Raw genomic sequence first — 26,752 nt, forward strand, 5'->3', positions numbered from 1 at the left:
GACGATTGTTGACCTTTTTTAATCTATGGCAAGCATCAATCATGTCCTCTTTAAGCTCAACATCTAAGGCCCTAGCGACATTTATGACGGTCTGAACAACGTTTTCATTGGGAACCTCGGGAACACCATATATTTCAAGAGTATTTACCCTAGAATATTGTTCACTGTCATCACATCGGATCGAAAGGTCATGTACTGTTTTCTGGAGCCGCTGATTTTCGGATAACAGATTGTCAATTATCGTTTGCTGTCTTGCTATTATTGCTTGCTGATTATCAAGAAGTTTCTGATGCTCATCTAATCTCTCGTGGCAGACATTAATTGAATTACCTAGCTGTCTTTCAATATCAGTAGTTGATTTCCTTAGAGCTGCCATATCCTCCTTCAGAGTAACCAGAAGTTCATAGATGTCACCAACAGATGGCATCTCAGCTACTAACATTTCATCACTCACAGTGCTCGATCTTTTTTTACTATGACAAGCTTTGCACCTCCATTTATGATCACTGGATGAGAGTAACTTCAAGTCTCTGTCTTGGAGATTCACACATTTAGAATGAAACCATTTACTGCAATTAGAACACTGTATTTTGGCAGTGGTATCCTGCCTGGATACGGATTTTCCACACTCCAAACAGGTGCTCATCGCAAGCGTAGGCAAAGTCGATATCTCGAACAAAGAGTGAAGAACGTACTCCGGTGTTTTGAATTCGTTGGGTTTGCAACACTGACCGCCTAATGTTTACATACAATATCCTTTAAAAAGAATACAAATTAAACCAGTATTACGGCTATCTACCAGTGAAACTTAGTGTTATTACTGTCCGTTGAAACTTACTACATCGGTAGACACAACTCCAAGTCAGGAAACCAGCATAATCAGCAAAAATAACACATTTACACCGGAGCACTATTCACACACGTCCTCACTCAGCCGCCATCTCTGTCTTCACTGATGAGCAAATCAATTAAAGATAGCTGCCGTTTTGGCGAAATGTCGCTGTGGTCGGTTAGGAGAATGTAACAGTACGATGTACTGACAGCTGAGCGCAGGAGATCTCGGGGGATTTGATCGCAGCCAGATTTTCGCTGCTGTAAATATGGGCCAATCTATCTCCGAAGCCCTGCAGGCATAGGGCTTACCACTACGTGGATTCAGGCAAAACCTCCACCACGTTGTGCAATATGTTGTCGACAGGGGTCGCCGTCGGATGGTAAGGCTGATACTCGGGCCGCAGTGTATCAGATCACTCGCGAATTCAGTGCTGGACGACAACGAAATGTCAGCAACCATACCATGCAGAACTATGGGGTGCAGCAGTGTACATCTACTCACCGTACATCACAAGACACAAACATTGATATGGGCAACAGAACACCGCCACTGGACTCTCAGTGCATGGTGAAAGGTCACCTGGACAGATGGCACACACCGATGGCAGGGTACGAATACATCGCCAAGCACATGAGGCAAAGCAGTACTCTTGCCAGCAGGGTAGAGTTCAGGCCTGTGGTGGTGGTATCCTCTTATGGGGACTATACACATGGGATGAAATTAGGTCCCTGGTACAACTGCCAACATCCTTCTCCCGCGGGAACCTGCTGTCACTTGATGTCCAGCACCCTGCAGGAGACCTGTACCTACAGCAAGACACTGATCGCTCCATCGCTCCCGAATTGTGGGCAGTTTAGTTCGTTCGACGAAAACTCCACGGACAGCAGAACGCTTGCCTACCTCCCAGGGTCACCCGGCCTGAATTATCTTAAACGCAACTGGTATTCTGCGCACCCTGGACTTTCTTCCTATGAATCTCCGTGCATTCTGCGAGGCTGTGCAGTGGTCATGGGCCAGCACGTCCCTCGAAACTTCTGGTGTGTTGTGGAGTCCATGCTCCATCATCCGGTCGAATGTAGGTGCTACAAGCTACTGTGCAGGTATCCCTAATTCAATTGTTCATAGTATAGTTTAGTTTTAGAATGAAACAAAGCACTAAATCCTACTTTATCACTGAGTGGGAGACAAATTACTTATCACGCTTTGACTCACTCGTGAGTGGAATACTCACTACCGCAGAAATCGCAGAAGTGTCATATCGTGAGCAAGATTTCATATTATTTTCTATTACGTTGCCTTTACAATTCTTGTAATGGACAGTTTAATTGGAGACAAGATTATGTGAAACTGTCTGGGGTAATCGGAATTTTTACCAATCCTGTCTGGCTTTAAACGGGAAAACTGGGAGAGACCCACCTAAATCCGGATACCTGGTAACCTTGTCTAAAACGCATGCAATAAATTATAGTACTGCAAGGAAGTCTTACATAGAAACTTGGATAGGAACTCTTATTAGAAAAACAGGATGACAATTCAATGTGGAATTATTATTATTATTATTATTATTATTATTATTATTATTATTATTATTATTATTATTATTATTATTATACTTTGTTGGCGGCATAAATCTGTGTTACATTAGATGTGTTTGTACGAGTAAATAAAAGATAATTGCATAAGGTATTATAATTGTAACAGAAAATAAAATTTCTAGTATAGTAAGTTAAATAAGCCAAGTTTAAAAAAGGTTTTGCATTTGGCATATTATTTTTTCTGGCAGAAAGTGTGAGCAGTCAATAACAGCAATATCTAACTTATTCACATTTCTCCTTATTCTCTGCATTGGACTGTAAAGGCCACAGAGTCTAAAACTAATGTTTTATTCTTCTTCTTTATATGTTTACCCTCGGACTCAGCTAGGGATACCACCTCTACCGCCTCAAGGAGAGTGTCCTGGAGCTTCAGACTCTGGGTCGCGGGATACAACTGGGGAGGATGACCAGTGCCTCGCCCAGGCGGCCTCACCTGCTGTGCTGAACAGGGGCGTTGCGGGGGGATGGGAGAGTGGAAGGGATAGACAAGAAAGACGGAAGGAAGCGGCCGTGGTCTTAAGTTAGATACCATCCCAGCAATTGCATGGAGGAGAAGTGGGAAACCACGGAAAACCACTTCCAGAATGGCTGAGGTGGGAATCGAACCCGCCTCTACTCAGTTGACCTCCCGAGGCTGAGTGGACCCCTTTCCAGTCCTCGTACCACTTTTCAAATTTCGTGGCAGAGCCGGGAATCAAACTTGGGCCTCCGGGGGGGGGGCAGCTAATCACACTAACCACTACACCACAGAGACGGACATGATTTTCTTTACTATTTAAAGTTTTTAGTTTTTTGAAGTTGGTAATATACCAGACGGTTCGCGAGCGCCGTACTTTCTACTTATAAATGTTCCGCATGCATAAATGTTGAACGGGTTGTCTGCTAACTAATTTTCACAGGGGCACTACTGCCAGCAGGCAGGTTACGTCAGAATATGAAGAAATAACAACCGGACGGCCGCACGCAGCATGTTCCCAAGCGCTACCCGTCTAACGCAACCTCTTGGATTAGTAAACCTCGTTTACGACCGCATAGTACTAGGCTGGTGTATGTACTAGAGTACAGCAGCACTATATTTGCTGTTTGCATATCAGCAATGGCTAGTGTGTTCAGCAATGACGAATACATAGCTATCATTTTAATCTGTGGAGAATCTGGTGAGAATGCAGCCGAAGCTCCAAACAGAGGTCCGCCTTCTTTTTCTACTGCTTTTCCCACACCTGTGGGGTCGCAGGTGCGAACTTTGTCACACTTGCGGATTTGGCCCTATTTACGGCCGGATGCCCTTCCTGACGTCAACCCTATATGGAGGGATGTTATTACTATTGCGTGTTTCTGTGGTGGTTGGCAGTGTAGTGGGTTGTCTGAATATGAAGAGGAAAGTGTTGGGACAAACACGAGCACCCAGTCCCCGAGCCAGAAGAATTAATAACACGCGATTAAATTCCCCGACCCGACCGGGAATCGAACCCGGGACCCTCTGAACCGAAAGCGTCAACGCTGACCATTCAGCTAAGGAGTCGGACAGACGTCTGCCTTTTACACTCGTATTTCGCCGAACAGTATTAATTTTTGTTTCATACAAACAACTCTTTTATAGAGTGGAATGTCCACATGTGTATGAATTAATAAATTATAAAATTTTCTTTTCTGCACCTTTGGCATATTTACAAATGCAACGTGTGCAGTAAAATGACTGCTCTTTCTTTCACAACTTCTACAATGCAGCATGTTGTAGCACTCCTTCGAAAACAAGTGATTAGGCATCCCGTGCATCACTAGTGCATTCGGCACAACTGCTCGCGATTCGTTCCAGAAAGTTTTCATTCCCCACTCTGAAGGGGCTGGGCGGGCCACCTAGAGGATTACGCCCTCTCTCTGGCCAGGAGAGGTGACGGGGATAAGGAAGAGCGTTATATGAAGGAGAGGGGTAAAGCTGGGTTCGAAAAGGGAGATGTGGAGGCATGGCCTCTTGGCTAAGGGGGTTGTAGTTGTGTATGAGCTTTATTGACAAAAATATACAGTGATACAAAGACAGAGTCGTGTTTTACAATGCAGAGTTACATGGAGTGATAGGGGAAAAGATGGAAGGCGATGAGATGGAAGGTAGAGGAAAAGGTAGCAAGAGAGGTTAAGAGAAGACGGAAAAGATCGGTTGAAGGCGGGGATGGGGAAAATGAGCTGAGAGAGGGTGGAGTGAACCAAAGACGTTGTCGAGGTGAGTGAAGAGAAGGTGCAGAAGGCCGAGGACACCGACGGGGTGAGGGAATACGAGATTGAGGGCGAGGAGAAGAACGAGATGGTTCCACACGATAAAGTAGGTCAAAAAGTTGAAGTCCATGTGTGAGCAGGTGATTGACGGCATCAGGCGTGGCGAAGTGGAGACGTACCAAAAACGTAGGTCCAGTGGAGTTGTATATCCTGGAGGTGCCAGTGACAAAACGTCCAGCTTGATGAAGGGCAAAAGTGATGAAATCGACTGGGAGATCAGGATCCACACCACAGGCGAATCAAGTATAATTGGTAGTGCAGTCAGACGGCAGTGGCGATGGTGGATGCTCAGGAACCATAGAGGAATCAGTTGCAGCTTTGTCGACAGGCAGTTGCTGTGAGTCGGGCCGTTGAGCATGGTGTTGAGTAGGAAGAGGAGGAAACGTCATCACAGGGAATGGATGAGACAGAATGGTAGTGGTGGCGGGAACGGTAGAGACGGCAAAAACGAGGACGGTAGTGGTAATAGGTGATGGTAGTGGTGGTGGTAGCTGGGACGATGGAAGAATAAGACGATGTCAACGGCGGTGCAACAATTGTAGACAGAGCAGGCGCTAGGTCCATCAGCTGGGTGGGACGACGTGAAATACATATGTAGGCTGGTCGAGGGAAGTGCAGTGGTGATTCCATTTTCGAAGAGACCAGGTTGGAGTGGATCGAGGACGTAAGTGAATATAACCGACTTCCAATTGTGGTGTCAGCCTTTGTGCTTTGGGCTCGGCGAGGTGCGAGTTACAGATGAGGCGTCACCCCAGCCGAAAAAATAGAGAATTGAGAATCCCCTGCTCGCGAGCCGCCTGGTACATTTGACATAGCAACGAGCGTTGTTTATAGGGACGAATAAACAATACGTGTAATTGTAAACACTGAAATATAGTAAATGGTTTAGAATACGTGTGTGTGTATTATACAGCGTGATTCAGCCGCCCCTTCCAATGTAGTCGTATCCAACTCACAATATTCATTCCGTCCTGAAAGCATCTGCCCTGCCGGTATGCTTAGACAACACAACCGGATATCTTAGTATTTACCGCCTCACCATGATAGGACACCATAATGTTATACTCGTATTAAACACTGGAAGACATGCGTGTGCCTTCTAGATTACATGAACCTGACACGCCGGCGAAACATTAAATTGAAATTGTGACCGCAATAAACCTAATATATATTTGCTATAAGATGCCCAGCGCGACGTACGGAACCATAGCGTAGTTGGTAAAGGCGTGGCGGAGCGGCTTGTGTATCAGGTGGAAGGTTCATGTCCGGGGCGAAGATTACACATTTTTTAAATATTTGTTTAATACGTACCGCACGCAATGTAAGTTCAGTAGCTGCTTTCATGCAAAATGTATGTGAATGAATGTGTTTGTGGCCCTAAGAAGGGCCGATTAGTTAGAAGGCCTGACACTTCTTCTTCTTCTTCTTCTTCTTAGTGTGCTTGTCCGCCTCGGACGTTGGCGATCAACATGGCTATTCTGGCTTTATCCATTGCAATTCGGATCAGTTTCTGCAGATGTTTTGTTGAACCCAGTTTTAAGGTTGTCGAGGCAGGAAATTCCTCTTCGCCCAGGAGATCTTTTTTCCTTCTAATTTTTCCTTGCAGGATAAGTTGTAGCAGTTCATATATTTTCTGATTCCTCATGATGTGTCCAAAATATTGTAGTTTACGACACTTGATGGTGTTGATCAGCTCTGGTTTCTTGTTAGCTCGGCGTAGAACCTCAACGCTTGTAACTTTCTGTGTCCATGATATTCTCAAAATTCTTCTGTATAGCCACAGTTCAAACGCTTCCAGTCTACCAGTGTTTCTACACCATAAAAGAGAACTGAAATCACATGGCGCCTAAAGAACCGTATTTTGGTATGCATAGTAAGGTCGTGAATCTTGAAGGTTGAGCTCTTTGAGTTGAAATGCTAATTGTCCCGTGCTTCGTTAATGATGGTACCCAGGTACGGATACTGTGAAACTCTCTCTATACTTGCTCCATTGAGGAACAGATTCACGCCTCGGATGTTCTTCTTACTGACGATCATAAATTTTGTTTTATTAGTGTTGATGTCCAGGTCATTTCTCTTGCTTGTTTCAGAAAATTTGTCCATCAACTTCTGTAGTCCTTCCATCGTATCTGCAAAGACAAATAATACACCACAACTGCCCTGACAATGTTTTATAGCAGCAAATGCTTGATGTGATGACCGTTTTGGTTTTTGCACATTCGGGCCCAGTGTCCAATAGATCGTCTTGCGCGCTGAAGCATTCCAGGTGTAGGCCTAATTGCTCGGCAAGCGTCCGTGATGAGTTGCCGGAGCTCGTCGGGGTTTTCCGGCGCTTGAGTGTAAACGACGTTCTTCAAATGTCCCCACGAGAAGAAGCCTAACGGCGTTAAATCCGGTGGTTTAGGGGGCCAAGAAGCAGGGCCTCCTCGTTCTATCCACTTCTCTCGCATTTCTTCGTTCATGTGGTTACGAACGGGCAAAGTCGAATGTGGTGAAGCTCCATCCTGTTGCAATCACATCATCAAACGATCGTGCAAGGGCACATCATCCAGCAGCAGTAAGAGTTCCTGACGTAGAAAGTGCAGTTAGTGTGGGCCCGTCCATTTGCTCTCTGCCCAAGATTTCACACCAAACATTCACTCCCCATCGTACTTGATGGGCCGCTTGTTGCACCCAGTGAGGTTTGTCCGGACACCAATAGTGCATATTGTGGCGATTGACGTTCCCATTATTGTGGAAGCGCGATTCGTCCGAAAACAAGATATACGATACGCATGCTGCGTCATAGTCCAGCCTGCCTAATAGCCACCGTCAGAATTTCATTCGAGCTTCGAAAACCCGCCCATGGAGCTCATGGTGTAGCTCTCAAGATGATGCAGTATTCGCCAGACGGACGGCTGACTAGTGTTCACCTGTCATGCAATCGTCCTTATACTGATGTGTAGATTATCATGAGTTGCCTCTAGAACGGCCTACTCTGTTTCGACCGATGTAACGGGCCTATCGCGGACTGGTGGCTGGCTGCAAATCACGCCTGTTGTCCTTAGGCGTCTTTCAACACGGTGGAATGTCGTAGCAGCCGGGTGTCGCCTGCACGGATACCGTTCCTGGTACAGACGTAGTGCCTCGCACGCGTTTTGTCTTGCTTCCCCATAAATGAGGAGCATGTCAACGTATTCCTCTGTGGAAAACATGACGAATGACAGCAGAGATTACAGTACATTCAGGCCCTAACCAGCGGAGTACGCGCAGGGCATAAGATGAATAACAGCGTCATTCTACTGTTTGAATGTGGCAAACGTGGGCCTGTGTTTACGTATTCAAACATCAGACCGATGGAAAAATATTTGAACGATGCAGGAATCGAACCGCTCCTGGCACATTCCGTCGAGTGCTAGGCGAACGCCCAAACACATCCACTACGCTACAGTACGTAGTACGACGAGAGCAGAGTACATGCGCCATGCGGTTCAGTGCTTAAAACATGAATTACTGCACTGTTACTTAGTTGTATTCACTGATTCCCCTACTCGTTACATCCGGTCACGAGGCACGACACTTTAACATAGTTCTTTCTTTCTTAATCTGTTTACCCACCAGGGTTGGCTTTTCGCTCGGACTCAGCGAGGGATCCCACCTCTACCGCCTCAAGGAAAGTGTCCTGGAGCTTCAGACTCTGGGTCGGGGGATACAACTGGGGAGGATGACCAGTGCCTCGCCCAGGCGGCCTCACCTGCTATGCTGAACAGGGGCCTTGCGGGGGGATGGGAAGATTGGAAGGGATAGGCAAGGAAGAGGGAAGGAAGCGGCCGTGGCCTTAAGTTAGGTACCATCCCGGCATTTGCCTGGAGGAGAAGTGGGAAACCACGGAAAACCACTTCCAGGATGGCTGAGGTGGGAATCGAACCAACCCATACTCAGTTGACCTCCCGACACTACGTGGACCCCGTTCCAGCCATCGTACCACTTTTAAAATTTCGTGGCAGAGCCGGAAATCGAACTTGGGCCTCCGGGGGTGACAGCTAATCACACTAACCACTACACAACAGAGGCGGACCTTTAACATAGTGAACCCTTTTGGTCCATATTTAGGGATACCTACCTTTCTTACCTATCAGCAAAGTTCATGAGATCTGTCTCTTGGGTCGTATCGGGTTCTTCGTTACTTGCTGAGGTAAAGGTAGGGTTCAGTAATTCTAATCTATCTACTTAAATGAAAGGTCTGTTTAAAAGATTCCTATTTATTAATGAAATTCTAAAGCATTCTGATTTGTCAACGGTATCATTGAAATTAATCGTGTCCACTGGACACCACAATCATTTTTATTACATAGAAGGTCAGAACACTAGTGTGAGCCTTTGGCGTGTCTGCCTGATGGGCATTCTTACTAGAAACCATTGCCTCATTTTTTATTAAAGAAAGGAAAGTCTGGAAATCCTTCAATTCGGTTTCCATGTGAGACTACATGTACCATCATAGTGATTCGTTATGGTCCAGCCCTCGTAACACGAACTCTGGACTCTGGGCATAATTAAGGCAGTCCAATCGGTGTGTGCCACACAGTGGTTATACGACATGGACCCTTAATTGAATCTATGTGACCCGCGTCTATGTCATGGACCGACATCTAAACTTCTAAGTTACTTTAAAGTCATTGTGGATGATGACCGCAAGGAAAATGACGCTACAGTGGCATATGGCCCTAATCTAAGTCACTGAGGTTGATGACCCCCTGACCATCCAAGTTTCTAAGCTGAAGGCTAAACATAATTAAATTACATCGGTTGATGACCAAAGTTTCCACTTTACTATCCCCAGCACATTCACTGCTCAATCAATCAAAGTTAAATAATACAACAATAGCAATGCTCACAATACTTTGTGGCAGTAAAATCCATTACCTTCGGATATGTCCCCTTAACGTTACGTTAACATTTACACATTCCCCAGAAAACAAACTAAGATTTCCAGAATGCATCTCCAAGTTATTCGCTTGATTTAAAGTTATTTCAAAATGCGGTTTCACTGAATTTAATAATTAAATAAATTTAAATGATTTAATGAAATCTTAAAGGACAACAAATTCTATCTCCGCGGACTCTGGTTTCGTCACAAATTCCTACGCAATTGTGTTCTCACAATTGTAAATCCTGTGATGTTTATCTGTTGATTCCTATTGTTGGAAAATAACGATTACATAATTCATGTTCAGTTTATATCCTGTTTCATGATCTCACACTTTAAATCTAATCTAACCATTATTAACACTTGGATAACCCTAATAATCTACGTGCAAACCAAAAGCAACTCGCCATATAATTACGATGTCATATCTCGTCATAAGATTTTATGAAGTTTGCGCACTCCTCACAGACAAACAATCATCACTGCCATCGCTCTATATTTTGGACAACCCTGAATTTGGCTAATCTTGTTCACTGTCCTCTAAGTCCGTGGTATCAAATGCACATTACGTCCCCAATTAAACAAATTTTACAGTATCTAATAACACTCAGGTTATTACCGGATGAAAATTTCAACTAAATCCAACATCTAACGTTCTCCCCGGCCGAGAAATACAATCTCAATTCCACGCGTGTCCCGTTATATCCCCGCTGTGTTCCCCTATCAGCTGACGGCATTTCGCTCAAGCCTGCTTGCAGTGATGTAAAACACCCGGTCCGTTCTACCTGACTGGCTTCTCAAAATGCTCCCTTTTAAACTCTGCCGACATAATTAAACAAATATGATATTCTAACCAACAAAATGCACATAGATTATACTTCAAAATGCCCACAATAATTATACACGTCGCAAATTAATACCAGCGCGGATTCCGTGTGTATTGCTTTCCATTCCCAACATTATAAAATCTTCCTCGGGCTTCCACAAGTCCCGGCTTCATTGACAGGTCTCCAACCTGATTTCACAAATCTCATCCCGACTCACACGACAAAACTAACCTCTGTTTCCCAACTCACGACTATCACCGACAAAAGAACTGGAATAAAATCCTTACTAGAATCCATGACGCCTAATAACGCACAATGCATTAATATTGAATAACTTCGCATAAAATGATATCGTATTTTTAATAACTGGATTTTCACGAAAATGACTGAAAAATTCTACTAAATCCTTTTTATTGTCAGTCAGACACAGTTAAAATGGGCCTAGAAAAACGTTTCACTCCGTGACCAAATTCATCACACTATACTCTCACCCGACAGCGCGCTTCCACTCGATTGAAAATGAGTAACCATGGATTTCTTATATTATTTACGTCAAAATTTCAGACAGAAAAATTTTACGTCGAATGAACATTTTAATTTGACATCACAAAATATAGGCAGTAAACACACGGAAATGACGATCTACATTGGACGCGATATCACTTCGAAACCCTATTTAATAACTTTTTACATCATACGGCACTCACAAGACTTTAAAAATTTATCCAAGTGGAAAACAAAACAAATGACTCTTTTTAGTCGTATTATAACATATCCAAAAACCACATAGGGGTGACCAGCTGCGTCGTATATACCCCATTCAAATACACATTTTAGAGATCCTGAAACAAGATATAATAGGTAGTAACATGGTAAGTCACATACCTTATGTTACGTCATCGATCATCATTGGGCTCACCAACGACCCTGGCATTTTCATTTGGCCATATTTACATTTCTGGCTTTACAGATCATTATATTTCTTCACGTTTCCTGGAAATAAAGCATAAAAAAAGAAAATACCCTTCACTTGTTTTTGTTGAGCGCACACGGTAGACTGTAATTATTTCCGCACACGACTTACTTTCTTCATCCACTCCAAATTTTATTCGGTACTTTGACCGTCCTATCTGGTACAACTATTTCCACTCAAGAAAAACTATCTCCACATGGAGTCAAGACCCCAGCCACAATGGCTAAAATATGTTGGTTGAACTTAGTCTACTTTTGTTGTTTGATTTCACAGAGCAGCTCAACCCTCCGTCGTCAGCTTCGTAACACAAAATGCAGGAGGCTTCGTCATGGCGTCAATTCTTATTTATAGCAGTTACCCCCTCTCTCCGGGCATCTCCCTTTGCCGCCAAGAAAATTTCTATAACTTTTCTGACTTAACTAAACTGTAATTACAAGAGTTTTGAAGGTGACTACATACTCGCTACTTTTCTGGCGGTAGTGTTCATGGACATTTAAATTTTATACATGTTCAATTAGTTGGATAAATGACCTCATTTGGTAGGCACTATATTTTCGACTTGGCTTGGGCACGCCATATACACGCGCTTTGAAATAGTTCACAAAAATGACTTAAGATTCTTCCTCCGTTGACACGTGCGACTGACGTCACGTATCCCAGAGCGTGGGACCGAAGGTAATCACCCCCTTGCCACGTGTCAATTCCATGCTATCAAGAATCGAACTTCTTATTAAATTGACAATTTAATGCATGATATTCTTAGGGCACAAAGGTCATGGGTTCAATAGTTACGTGGTAAAATGACGTTGCTACATGATTTCAAGGCGTCATGTTTTGCGAACGGATGTCACAACATTTTGCTAGGGTTCAGAATAGTGTGCAAAATGTGCTCCCTGAACATTAGTACCATACAGTACGCCTGCAGGGGAATAGCACCCCCATAACTATGTGCACGTTAGTTGGACTGCAGCAAACGATATTGGAAGGGGCTGCTGAAGCACTCTGTATATTAAGTTACATCCAGACCGTAAAACAAGCAAGAGTATCTCATGCATCTAGGAGGACCACAGATGTTGACTTCCTCTAGTAATTTGTTTATGTGTGTGTCAAGTAGTTTGTGAAAATGAATATCAAAGTTTTTATGTCGTTCTTGGAGAGATTGTAAGAAGATAATCTCCATATCTTAATACGTAGGTACACTGCTGTATTCGCATAGATGGTTCTCTTTCTCATCAGTCCCATTTCGTCTATGCAACATGTCCCTTTCTTCTCTGCTCCGACAAGTCATATCTGCTTTCTGACTTCATCAGAACTCCATATGAACAAACAGAAGCTATGAAAACATGTTTTAAACTTTCCAGACATTGAAAATATCAAGTGGAAAAATTATGATTTTCTAGAATTCCTCACCCAAGTGATTGCTTCAGGTATGTTCTATCTATGTTTTATAGATGGGTAGTTCTGGTCCTAATAATCACTGCTTTTACTGTAGACTACCTTCAATCTCCCTCGTGTTTACAATGCACTCATATCTCCTGAAGGGTTAGAACAACCTTGTTATCATCATTGACCTGTCTCAAAAGGGACCCTACCCAATCGATGCCACCCCCAGACATTGAGATGAGTTTTCATTGACAAGAAGTACATTCATTTACTAAGTTTTGTCAGCAGGTAGCGGCGAATAAGGCTGGAAGAGGAGAGAATGCCTTGAGTTGGAAGAGTCAAATATGGAATAATATTTAACCTAATTACGATATCTATGCAGAGTTTTGTACACAAACAACAATAAACTCATAAGATCACTTATCATTTTGAACAGATTGTAAGAAGAAAAATTGTTCGTTCGTTTTTACATTTATAATACATATACACCACAAAGTAAAATGTTAAATCTACGTTCATATATTATGACATGAATACATAAATAAATTAATCTACAAGAAGATGTTTTTTCACATTTTGCAAAATGAAAGCTTGGTGAATTTAGAAAATGACGATGTTGCTCTGACTCGTGCTCAAAGACCACCGTCGACTCCACCCTCCCCCGGCATGTACAGTAAGCTTCGTGAAAATCTACGCCATTAACTTGGATGGAGCCATCAGCCGGACTTGTTTCCGAATTCTCTGATTTTTGCAATGTTAAGACGATCGTGAAAAGCGATCGATCCATGCCTGTAGAAGCTCTTCCCTAGTTGTGGCTCCAAATATGACGTCATCAACATATAACAGTATCCATGGATCATCACAATACAAATCACGTGTTACAGTGTCCGTGGTGAGGATGAAAAGGAACGGTGACAGTGAAAATCCCTGATGGACGCCGACTTTCACACAGAAGTCATCAGATATGTCAAGTGAGCAACTAAAAGGGCTGGTGGTGTTTGAGTAGAGCAGTTGAACACACCTGTTGAGGAGCTCTGGAACTCCATGGTACCGCAAGGAGTACCAAAGTTGGTGTGATAAAAGCTAGGTGGAATGGTTTCCTCTTCTCCTGGCGTCTCTCTAGAAGGATCCGTGCGGAAAAACTCGCATCCGTCGTACTAGAAACGTTGACGCTGATCGACGGTGAGACTGACAATCGCTCGAAGATCTTAACGGGGTATATAGTTTGAACACAAAGACGCCCTCTTGGTTATAAAATTGGGTACTGTTACAATCGATGTCTAGTCAGAGGGAATTTTACCCGAATCAACCACGGCATTTATTGTAAGCCAGGCCCGATGACCTAGCTGTTAGGCCCATTTTAAAAACAAACAGCAATTGTGAGCCAGGTAGTAGCCGTACTCTGAAAATAATTGTGCTGGCAGATCATCGGGATGAGATACTTTCCGGTTCTTCATGGCATTAATAGCTCTCTCACCGGGCGAGTTGGCCATGCGGTTAGGAGCGCGCAGCTGTGAGCTCGCAACCGGGAGATAGTGGGTTCGAACCCCACTGCCGGCAGCCCTGAAGAGGTTTTCCGTGGTTTTCCATTTTTACACCAGGCAAACGCTGGGGCTGTACCTTAATTAAGACCACGGCCGCTTCCTTCCGATTCCTAGGCCTTTTCTGTCGCACCGTCGCCATAAGACCTATCTGTGTCGGTGCGACGTAAAGCAACTAGCAATCTCTCTCTCTCTCTCTCTCTCTCTCTCTCTCTCTCTCACGCTCTCTTCCTCCTGTTGTTCGGGGCTGTAGGATAACACCCATAGTATCCCCTGCCTATCGTGAGAGGCAACTATAAGGAGCTCCAGGGGATCTTAACTTGGGAGCATGGGTTGGCGACCATGGGGCCCTCACCTCAGTTCTAGTATTGCTTCCATTTACTTGTATCAGGCTCATCTCTTGATTTACCCTGTCTGACCTCCTTTGATCAACCCTTATTCTCTTCCGACCCCGATGGTGTTAGAACACTCGAGGCCTAGGCAGTCTTTTGATTTCACGCCCTTCGCGGCCCTTGTCTGTCTTTTGCCGATAACTTCATTTTTCGAAGTGTCGGGTCCCTTCCAATTCTCTCTCTGATTAGTTTAACATAGAAGATGTTAGTCTAGTTGTACTTCCTTTTAAAACAATAATCACCACACCTGACACTTAATGCTACTGTTTGTTCCCTATTACCTGTTGGTGTTTGGGTCATCAGTCCATAGACTGGTTTAGTGCAGCGCTCCATGCCACCCTATCCTGTGCTAACCCTTTCATCTCTACAGAACTGCTACATCCTACATCTGCTATAATCTGCTTGTCATAGTCATGCCTTGGTCCACCCATGCCGTTTTTACCACCTACACTGCCCTCAAAAACCAATTGAACAAGTCCTGGCTGTTCTAAGATGTGTTCTATCATTCTATTGCTTCTTCTGGTAACATTTCACCAAATCGTTCTTTTCTCACCAAATCGATTCAGTACATCTTCATTCGTAATTCGATCTATCCGTCTCACGTTCAGCATTCTTCTGTAACACCACATTTCAAAAATGCTATTCTCTTTCTTTCTGATCTACTTCCGTACAAAGCCACGCTCCAGAGGAAAGTCTTCAGAAACATCTGCAGTATATCAATGTTCGAAGTGAGAAAATGTCTTTTCTTAAGAAAGGTCTTATTTGTGCTCGTCTGCATTTTATGTTGTCCGAACTTCTGCCACCGTTAGTCAGTAACAATATCCATCCACTTCCTTTAAGACTTCATATCCTGGATCACTTGACTTCGTTCGACCGCACTCCTTCTCCAAAACTGTGTCCGTACTTTCTCCAGATCTCCTGCAGACTCGGCAAATCTCAGAGTTTTGATTTCCTCTCCTTGGACTGTGATTGTTTTCCAAATTCCTGTTCGATGTCCTTTACCGCCTGTTCTATACGAACATTGAAAATGAGAGGCTACAACTAGATTTTGCCTCACTCCTTTCTGGATTGCTGCTTCTTTTTCACAACCTTCGATTCTTATAACTGCATATAGAGTGTAGAAGAAATTCTTCTTTCCCGATCACCTTCAGAATCTCCAGTCAACATGATCGAATGCCTTCTCTAGATCTACGAATGCACGTATGTGGGCTTGTTTCCCTTAATTCGATCCCCCATGAACGTGAAGTCAGGATTGCTTCACGTGATCCTACATTTCTTCTGAAGCCAAACTGATCTCGCAACTCAGTTTCAACTTGTCTTCCCATTCTTCTGTAAATAATACGAGTTAAAATTTTTCAAGTGTGAGATACTAAACTAATGGTGCGTTAGTAGGCTATTCACACTTGTCAGCACTTGCTTTCTTGGGAATAGGTGTAACGACATTCTGTCTAAAATCGGATGACACTTCTCCTGTATCACACACACACTAAATGGAATAACCTCCCAATGCTGGTTTCTCCTAGGACAGTCAGTAATTCTGAGGGCATGTCATCAGTTCCAGGTACCTTCTTCCTATTTTTGTCTCTCAAAGCTCTGGCGAATTCTGACCTCAAAATTAGGTTTCCCATTTCATCAGTATCAACAGCCTCTTCTTATTCCAGAACCTTATCATCCAATACTTTCCCTTGATATAACTGTACAACATATTCTTGCAGTCTTCTTTTCCTAGAAGTGGTCTTCCATTTGAGCTGTTACTATTTATACACCTAGTTCTCCTTTCTCCAAAGGTTTCCTTGCTTTTCCTTAATTCAGCATCTACCTTTCCTATAACCACTGATACTTGATCTTACCTATCTCCCTAAACTTTCTTCACCAGCACTACTGATCTCATTCTTCACGACTGTCCACTCCTCATCTATTCCGTTTCCCTCAGCTTCTTCATTTAGTCCTTGTGCAGTAAATTCCTTGAAACAATCCAACACACTTCTTTTCTTTCAACTTATCTAGATCCCATCTTCATGAATTTCTTGAACTTCAGATGCTTTCGGAATCTCTACCTGATCATAATGAAGTCTATTTGATACCATCCTGCATCTTCACGTCTCGTCCATGTATACACACGTCGTTAGTGGTGTTTGAGCCAAGTATTAGCAAGGACTCAAATATGGTCGGTGGAGAGAATTCAACAAGCCGACTTCCTCTTTCATTCCTTTGTCCCGGTCCGAATTATCCTATACCATTACCTTCCCTTCCTTGGCCTACCATTGCATTCCAGTCTCCCATCACAATTAGTTTCTCGTCTCCTATTACATTGTATTAAATCTTCTATATTTTCATTCATTCTGAAAATTGTAAAGATTGTACATAAGATTTCGTGATTCAATGCACTCGATAGAAACATGACAATTGCTACTTGCAATTATTAAAACTATTACATGGATCCTGTCCTTTAAACAGAGCATTGAAATACCTGCTCCGCGTTATTCCAGGCAAGTGACGCTATAATAATAATAATAATAATAATAATAATAATAATAATAATAATAATAATAATCGTATGGCCTCAGCTACCGTGTGCAGACATTTCAATTTGACGCCATCTGGCTGTCTGCTCGTCAATTTCGACGTTCCGTTTTACTCTAGGCCGCCACTAGATGGCAGACCGAGTACACCGAAACTCTCTTGGGCGTCTATGGCTGAGATTGTAATGAATTTTGTCGGGTAAACACCAAATATATCACCAGAGATCTTTTACATGCCGACATCGTACGACATGGAGTGTCAAATGGACTTTTTTCCGCCCTTCAAAAATCCGACTGCCTCTGCCGGGTTTGAACCCACTATCTTGGGATCCGGAGGCCGACACTCTACCGCTGATCCACAGAGGCTATGAAGGTCGCTCGGTATAGAGCTGGTTCCGGGCAAGTGTCCCGAACCCATTCTTGTGTCCGGCTCCATGGCTGAATGGTTAGCTGCTGGCCTTTGGTTCAAGGAGCCCCGGGTTCGATTCCCGGCTGGGTCGGGGATTTTAACCTTAATTGGTTATTTCCGCTGGCTCGGGGACTGGGTATGTGTGTCGTCCTTAAGCAGAAAACGAAGCGAAAACAAGGAAAGAATGAGAAAAAATAAGAAAATATCTGTAAAAATAAAAAGTCTAAAAAATAGTTTAAAAAACAAAAAATTGCAATGCTCTCAAAGCTGTCTCCCCCTACATAAGTAGTCGTGAGAGATAACTTGGTGGGCCATCCGCAGTTGCATCTACACTTTAGACTGATCTCTTCAATTTATTTCCAGGGTGAATACAAAACTTTCCTTCGGCTAGGTCAGTTGAGTAGGGTGGATGAGGAAGCACCAATTGGCTTTATCTTCGTCGCGAATCAAGGAGGTAGTGCGATGTCACGTTGGGGGCTCCAGGAACTGTTTCTTCACATGTTTGGTATATTTCTCTCAAACATCTCTACACTTTGAGGTAACACTACGTTTCTCCGTTTGACTGTCAGGTAGGAATTCACAAGATGCAGTGTTTAAGGATGATGCCATTCAGGCGTTTAGTTTTCCAGATACCGCTTTCCTGTTCCCTTTATTTTGCAACAGCAACTACACATGAGGGAGACATCCAGCCGCCATACGATTCTGTCCGTTTCCTCACTGGGTACGAAAATCATGACCGTACGCATGCTTAGTGCGGATATTTATTTATTTATTTATTTATTTATTTATTTATTTATTTATTTATTTATTCGCGAAGCACAATATGCAGCTACACTGAGCGCATTCCACTTGTACTGTCTACAGACTAATTAATAAATGTAAAATTTCATAATAAAATATAACAAACATAACAAAAGATAGCAAGAGTAGGTACTAATAGCAATTGTCCAAGTCGTCGTGGGTCAAGATGGCGGTATAACCACTTCACATCAGACTGTTGACACCCCTCTCGAATATACTCTTGCTTGCTGCTAAATCAAGCTCTTGTCTCCTATTAATAGAGTAAAAGAGAGTTGGGAGATGGATTGGAAAAGATCGTTGAAGTATTGAGTGCTGAGTGTGGGGAATGTGGAGAAGGTCTTTGATTCTCGTGAAGTGGGAAGGAACGCGGAGAGAGAAGAGTGAGACAAGTTGTTCCGAACGGGATGCCCATTTAAGATTCCGTGGAGGAAACTCAAGTCAGCTGCCTGTCGCCTGATGTAGGTGACACGTTTATTGTCCTTAATACCTGCTGTGTAGACAGGCTTCTGAGCTTGACGTCTCTGTGCCTCACGATTCCAGCAAAGAAGGACATTGCTCTGTCTAACTGGTTAATATTGGAGGGAGAGGCCGTTGTCGAAATCGGAGAGACGTTGTTCAAGGGAGGTTGAATGATCGTGAGGAAGAAGTGGCGAAGAACAGTGGGATCAGAAATTTCTGGGAAACAGTAGGCAAATATACCAAAGGTTTCGTCATTAACAATGATGAAATATCAAAAGTTTGCCGCATGGTATCGTACATTGTCAAAATTATATCTTCCTATCTATTTTACAGGAAATTCTGTTTCAATAGAAGGAAAAACATCCACCACTCGGTCACTCCAAGTCCGAGTCCCACACGGAGGAGCTATCTCCCCAACCCTCTATGTGTAAATTACCTTACAATTCGCCAGGGAATTGAAGTACAGCAGTACGCCTTTTTACTTCCAGGAGGAGAAACATTCATGCCATCTCCACACTGCAGTCTTGGATCTCGTTGTTCTAGAAGTTGTGCCTTCAGAAGAAAATTAAAATCAACGCCAATAAGACCCAGGCAATTGTCTTTTTTTCTTTCAAAAAAGAAGGCCTTTAGTTGATCATATTACTATTAATAATGTCTCATTTTCCTAGATCAATAAAATTAAATATCACGGCCTAACAATGTAGGCCCTGAAACGAGCAGCGGCACGCATGCCTAACTTAAAATCTCTGCTATATGATTAATATATCTTTACCACGATATATTCATTAAGCATCTATTAGGCCCATGTGCTGTATGTTTGCGAGATCTGGTGCTATGTTTCCCAAACTCCTCTTTCTAAATTACACGTTTTTCTTTTTCCAAAATAAATTCCTGAGAAGAATGACAAGAGCCCCATTGTTGATAGGAGATCTCAGATAGACAAAATAGCGATGGGAAACCAAACGTCGTGGCCCTTGGCTCACATACGACCTGGTGTAAGAAAGATTTCGGTCTTTTACAAATTATTAACAACATTTCCAAATGATCCGTTTGTTAGGAAGAAAAGTTCCTTTCCCACTCACTAAAGTACTTAAGAAATTACCTTTTTCCAAATTCTCCAGCGAAGAGGGGCTTTCCGTTCTGACTTGGAGGAAAATACCACTCAAAGCCAGATCGTGTTTCTCCCGTCCCCAGTGCAGTAAAGTTGAGATTTTCCGACTCCTTTGGTATCCTAGGAAACAGACGAGTAAGAGGGCATAGTTTTCGCCCTGGGACTCTCCCTTTACTCACCCCCAACATAAAAGCATGATACCGTTTTGAGTGCGATCATGATAACATATACAGTATAGTAATACATTCTGCAAGGATCAATTGTAAGGCTGGAAAAAAAACGTTCAAAATGTAGGATACACTTCAACATGAGGGTTATAACTTGAATAAAGAATACACACTTTTCCAAAATATTGTAATAACTGAAATATTTTTGGTCTTTACAGGAGGATGATTTTGAATTCCTGGTGGATCTAACCAAAGATCTAAAACCAAAATGCTGCAAAGGTTTCTGGTTTCGAGCAGGCTTGTGGAGTGGAATCAATTTGATGTTGATTGGTCTCATTGCTCTCATGGTTGGCTACTTCACTCCTCAACGCAAGATGGTGGTAGCGTATCATGATGAACTCGAGATCCTGGACCGGTGGGCCATCGCCTTCAATCATCGGCTGGACATGTGTCGTCTCGTGGGACTTGCAGTCTTCTGCTTCGGAGGTGTCATCGTCCTCATCACGCTGCTCGTCTCCACCTTCCTTCACAATAACTGTCAGACCTGCTGCGATCCCAACTATCCCAGCATCTCCATGATCGAGCCTTTCATTGGCGATAAAGTCCCTCCTATGCCAGCGGGGTATAAAATACCCATCACAGAGAAAATTAAGTCAGTACAGCCAACAATCTGGCCTGATATCTCACCCATTAAGGAGGAGGAAAGTATTATTGTCCAAATGCCTTGAAAGGTGCTGCTCCATCCAGTGAAGAATACTATTTAGATGTAAAGAGAGCCATATTTATTTCCCTTCCAGACTGAACCATCCAGTATGATATTTAATGTTAATGTACACTATCCGTAAACTTTGGTTGTTATTAAAATAACCTTGTAAGTGACCAACATATGTTTGCTACCAGAGATTGGTGCTACCATGTTAACCTTTACTGCACAGCTTAAGTATCACACGATAGGGAAAAGAGTCCAAATTGGTGAAGACTTCTCCTGTCTCTTCTTTTAGACGGGAATATTATTGTTCTAACAGCAGCATTTCGTTAACCCGGGAGGGGTGGCGTGAAGTTCTTTTGTGACCCTTCACCATTTTATTTAGTTGCAGTTTCTATATTTTAGGGCATACAGACTGCACCCACCATATACATTTGCTCACATTATTACCTGAGGTTATTACCTATTGGCGAGTAACTGCCTTATTCCAATGTTTATCGAACATTACGAATTAGGTCGTACTTACAGTAAGTTATGAAATGAAAGAAACCAATGTGTTAAAGCTGTGGAAGAAAAATCTTTCGATGGTGAAAATAGAGAGAATGAACTAGAAAAAGCAGAATTTAACAACGATGCATACAGAGTGCAAAACAATAGGAACAAAATACGTTAGCGGCGATGATACACCTCATTAAAAAAATGTCTCTTGCTGTAAAAGATGGTATTACAAAGTGGAGACTAATACAGCCTTCTCAAAATTCACGCACGCCATCCTAAAACATAGTGTCTCATTTGATCTTTGTAAACTCCGTAGAAAAAAGAGTCGTCTCTCGAGGAGTTTGAAATTTCCTTTTTTTAACGAATGATACGTTTTAACTTGTAATATGTACAGATTTTGAAGTCAAAAAGGTGACAGAAATTTAACAGCAATACTGTGGCAATATGGCAGAAGTAGATTAGTCAATATATCTATTTTGTGTTTTTTCTGATATTTTGCTCGCTGTCCATTAAAAGAGAAAAATATTTCTACAAACACTTGTTAGGGAAGTGCTATATGATCAATCAAATTTATCATTAAATATAATACTAAATTTTTACCAGGCACTAAAGTGCTTGTTTAGCTAACCTGAAAATGTACATATCTGCTTTTGCCAAATTGTCACAGAATTCTACAAGGCTTATCGATTCTCTGTCAGTTCAGCATCATTTATAGACAGTAAATATCATTTTATAATATGTCAATAAATATATATACTCATGGTTTTTAACAAACGAGTGCACGGAAGAAATGAGGATAAAGCTGATAAAATCGTAGAGATCCGAAAGGACCCCACGTGACCTCTAGCGCCACCTCTCCACTGTTAACAAAGAGGCTCATTCACCCTTGTCAAGTCTGAGTTGATGAAGTAGCCATCAGGGACAGTTATATGTTGGTCAAGAAATACTTACATTAGAATAAGTATAGTACATGTATAGATAATTATTATACGTCTGCGAAACAAAATAAAGCAAAACAAAAAATATGACTAATATATTTTAAAAGTTGATGAATGTATGTTTATGTGTAATGGAATTTAATCGTTAATGATGTTACAGAATCTTGTTGACTATTTTCCATTCTTCTAAAAGATATTCTTGACCAAAATCCAAGGCATTATTTTTAAGATATCGTAACTGACAAGAATTGTCACAATACAGACTTTTGTTAAATTATTATCAATACAATATAATAAGAATATGTTTGCAAGGAAAGTATTTAAGGGCAAAAATAACATTTTACTTGTCATTCTGTTGACACTAAACGTAATAATTCTCAAAACATGATCTGATCCTTAAATATACAGACAATTATTTTGTAATTACCACCAAACTGCTGTGATTGCGGTTTGTTCATTGAGTTCAGAAGTTATGAAGTTAACGAATATTTATTTATGCTCTTTTGTCATGTCTTCTGATTGCATTGTTTACAAAGAGGCAGGATAATCAACCGACTAAGAAATTCTAAGAATTAGTTGGGAATTCTTCCGAAAATACTATGTCGTCATATTGCTCAGCTCGTTTCTGTGTAGCATTAGCAGCATTCTTCGAATATCTCAATTGTGACATCACTTTACTAACAACGATGCTAGTCAAATTATGTTCATTGTGGAAACAAAGTTTGGGTGCCATTGTAGAATAGAAAACGAGACGGTACATAAATTTAACCCAAGCTCTACATAGATTCTGCCTCAGTGTAAAAGAGATTGTAGGCTAATAAAACAACCAACATAAAATCTGCAAGGCCAATTTTGCATCCCCATGCTTGCGATTAATTTTAAGAGAAAGGTCACCAAATAAACCTAAAAACATCCAACATTATTAATGGAAAGGACTAGAAAGGTTATTGCTTGTTACACTTTCTAATACAACTTGGTATGGAGTGAATAGAAAGAATGTATCTTGTTTTCTATAATATGGCTTCTGAAACTGAGAAACTCTTCAAAGTTAGCAAATATTTATCCTGTCTTTGCTATGAATTTCAGTGAGTTAGTATAAATGCCCATCTTGATCAATCAGTTGAATCAACAGCTATAATCAAGACGTATCCCATCGACTCGAGGCCACCCAATTTGCAAGAAGAGTTTCTTGTTATGTTACCATTTGTACTGACTGCTATTTTTCCATTCCCTACTTCCTAGCAAAGCCAGGTTGTAGTATCCGGTACTGAAAGAAATGTTTTGACAGTTGACTCTTAACTTAAAGGATGCAAAATATCTGCTAACTTTCAAAATAACCTTCATAGGTATTTTTTATAGTTGCTATTGGATTTAAATACAATCAGAATTGGATATCGCCAAATTATCGCAAGTGAAATTCCAATAATAGAAGAAAACAATTTTCTTGGGCCTTGGTATGCACAGCGAAGGTCAGCAATAAAACTGTCACACTTTTAAGCAGTGGTTTAGTTGGACCGGAACGGGCCGGAACGCCGTTCCGGAAAATATTTTGCCGCTTTAGAATGACGTAACATTTTTACATTCAGTAAGAATATCTTATAATCTATACATAGCGCTGAAACGTCATGGGTGTACAATGAGATCCACGCCGAAAAGAGAAATAGGGTGCTGGTTGCAAGATCAAGCGGACTGATTTTCATAAGCAGCGTTGGACCCCCTGTGCATATATTTAACCGACAACCATATGTCAAGTCATGGCTACGAAAGGGGAAACGTTCAGATGATGAAACAACTTGTCGGAAACATGAGGCCGCTGATTTTGACATCTAATACGAGTCCATTTGGAAATTGCTGAATTAATAAGATGAGTTCCTGTAAATATTTTGTTCCAACTACATCACTGCTTTTAAGTGGGAATCCATGAATATAGTAACATGCAAAATGCACTGGAGATCCTTTAGTAACTCACTCTTCTGCTTGTTACAGAATAAGAGAGGTAATTGGATTCTGAATGCTTACCCTGAATTCTCAAATTGAGGTTGACAAGTGGTGTCTGATGATGTAGTTACGCTATGGAATTTCGTCCTTTATTTCAATTCTCTAGTCCGTTAGTAATTAGGAGAAACAGAAAAGAGAGCAAAATGCAAGCTTTCAAATCAATGAAGCAATGAAAATCAAAAGTTACTCCAAAAATATATACAACTACAACAAATTAAGAACCTCCATTGGAACAAAAGGGCAGGGCTAGATTCCAAAATGGTATAAATGACTAAGTTTAGAGAAAGAACGAACTCCACAAAATAATCTATCAAGTAGTAAAGAAAATCTGACTCAGCACAGGAATTTCAAATTTCAAAACTAATTCAGAGAGATGGGGGATGCTCCTAGAAGGAAAAAAACACCCTGTGATCGAGTAAAACCTGTAACTGATTGAGCTCTATTATATGGTAGATGTATCAGCTAGGTGCACCGACTTTTTAAAGAGCGGCTAAACCCATTCCTTTAATTTGAAATGACGCGTCCAATTAACAGTCCTGTGTTACATTTTATAGCAGAGGAATACATTCGCTGAATCGGATCTAGGATAAAAAACATCTGCCACCTGGGATATAGATTTAATTTCAGTAATGTCAGTTTCAGATTATGATAACATAGGCTCAGTGACTGTAAATAGCCATGTTAGTGAAGTCATTGTCGGTATAAACACAGGAACGTTTCTTCAGTGTCTCTCTCGTAACACCAGAGATGGATTATTTCTTCATGCTTCAGATCTGATTAAGATTTGAAAATATTTCTGTAAGAATGGAGGAATCTTCAGTCAGGTGCCTACGCCATTATTAGACTGTTGAAAGTTCTGAAGGAATCACAAAGTGAGAAGAGGAACAGATGGTGATGAATGCTGTACAATTTGCATGATCCACTGGACCTGATCGCCCGATGATGGTAAACGATAAGTCAGGAAGTATTTTCAAAGAAACGGTGAACGGACTGCTGATTTGTAGTTTACATGGTGGTGGTTGTTGTTTAAAAGGAAATACAACCATCCTCACGAGGAAACTGGAAGAGGTCCGACACTTAAAAATGAACGTATCAGCCAAAGAAAGACGAGGACCACGAAGAGCGTGAAAATGAAAGACTCTCTGGGCCTCGCAACCTAATACCGTCGGGGTCGGAAAAGAACAACAATTGACCAAGAGAGGTCGGATAGGAAAGATAAAAGTGATAAGCCTGATGCAAGTAATTGGAAACAACGCTAGTCCTAAACTAAAGGCCCCGTGGTAGCCAACCCACGCTCCTAACTTGCCAGTCCCGAGTCTCCTTTTAGTCGCCCCTTACGACAGGCAGTGGATACCATAGACATAACTACACATGTCATCAGGCCAATCTACAACCCAGAATTCGGTACAAGTTGTCACATTCCAATCTTCTTTGTTATTCTGTTACTCACAGGGGACCAAATATGTTACAAGATAAAGGAAGGTTTAGACAATATATTAAACTTCTGAAACTTGATTGCGCAGTGATCATCAGTAATTCGCAAGGCATAGCAATTATTTTTGTATTCATAGCCTGTTGCTCAGTCAAAGAGCATTGTAACAAATCCAAAGGTTTCTTGAGGAAGGACTCTTTTAACTGCCATCACTTATATAATACAAAGTTGAATGGAGTACTTGATTTCCCTGTTTTGTTTCTAGTCTTAGCTTACTGAACATCATGACTTCCACTCCTTAGTTTTATGATTGTTAAGTATATTAATTCTTCAGAATGTCTTGAAAGGGGATCTGTATCTGTACTACAGAAAGAAGTCAAACTTTACTTGAAATTTAAATGTTAATAGATTTTGGTCCTCTAGAATAAACATTTGAAAAATGTTGAAGACTACTAAAAATGCTATACAGTTGTATTTAGAATAAGAATTTAAACATGACAATAAGTGGAAAGAAATACCTCTTCTTCAAAAGATAGGTCGGAGTGTGAACATGTGCCTTCAGGGGAACTCCCCATATGAGGGAGATGCTATGTTAGAGATACTTCCTTTTATCCAGTTTATTCATTCAATTACACGAAGTTATAATTTGCACACCGCCATTTCTCAGAGCAGAACTGCATGGACCAAATGAATTTAATTAACAAATTAATATACTGTAAGTTAAATGTTGGTGATAGATTGACGATTCTTTGTAAGGGACGTCAGCATCATGGTCACTACCATCATATATCAACTTTATGATGATCTTCCACGTGTACATTTTCCCTTCACTTTTTCTATCATTTACAACAACCTAGTAAATTCTGTACTGCTGTGAAGGAAAGCAAGTTTGTCACATCAGATTGCTTCATGTCCAGGGAGGCCAAATCAACAAGCAAGTCAATATACTTCATACATGTTTTAGCCTCTGTACAGCCTAATGTCAAGT

At 41.7% G+C, this 26,752-nt stretch overlaps 1 protein-coding gene across 1 annotated transcript in view; it reads left to right on the plus strand.

The window, feature by feature from the left end:
• Positions 1–22,653, plus strand: part of LOC136879278 (nucleolar protein dao-5) — a 29,526-nt gene extending 6,873 nt beyond the window's left edge. The window contains exon 2 of the mRNA XM_067153100.2: positions 20,411–22,653. Within this exon, the coding sequence (XP_067009201.2) occupies positions 20,411–20,920 (510 nt within the window). The 3' untranslated portion in view covers positions 20,921–22,653. The remainder of the gene's footprint in view (positions 1–20,410) is intronic.
• Positions 22,654–26,752: the final 4,099 nt, after the last annotated feature.

Source organism: Anabrus simplex, chromosome 8 (genome assembly GCF_040414725.1).
Source record: "Anabrus simplex isolate iqAnaSimp1 chromosome 8, ASM4041472v1, whole genome shotgun sequence".
NCBI lineage: Eukaryota > Metazoa > Arthropoda > Insecta > Orthoptera > Tettigoniidae > Anabrus > Anabrus simplex.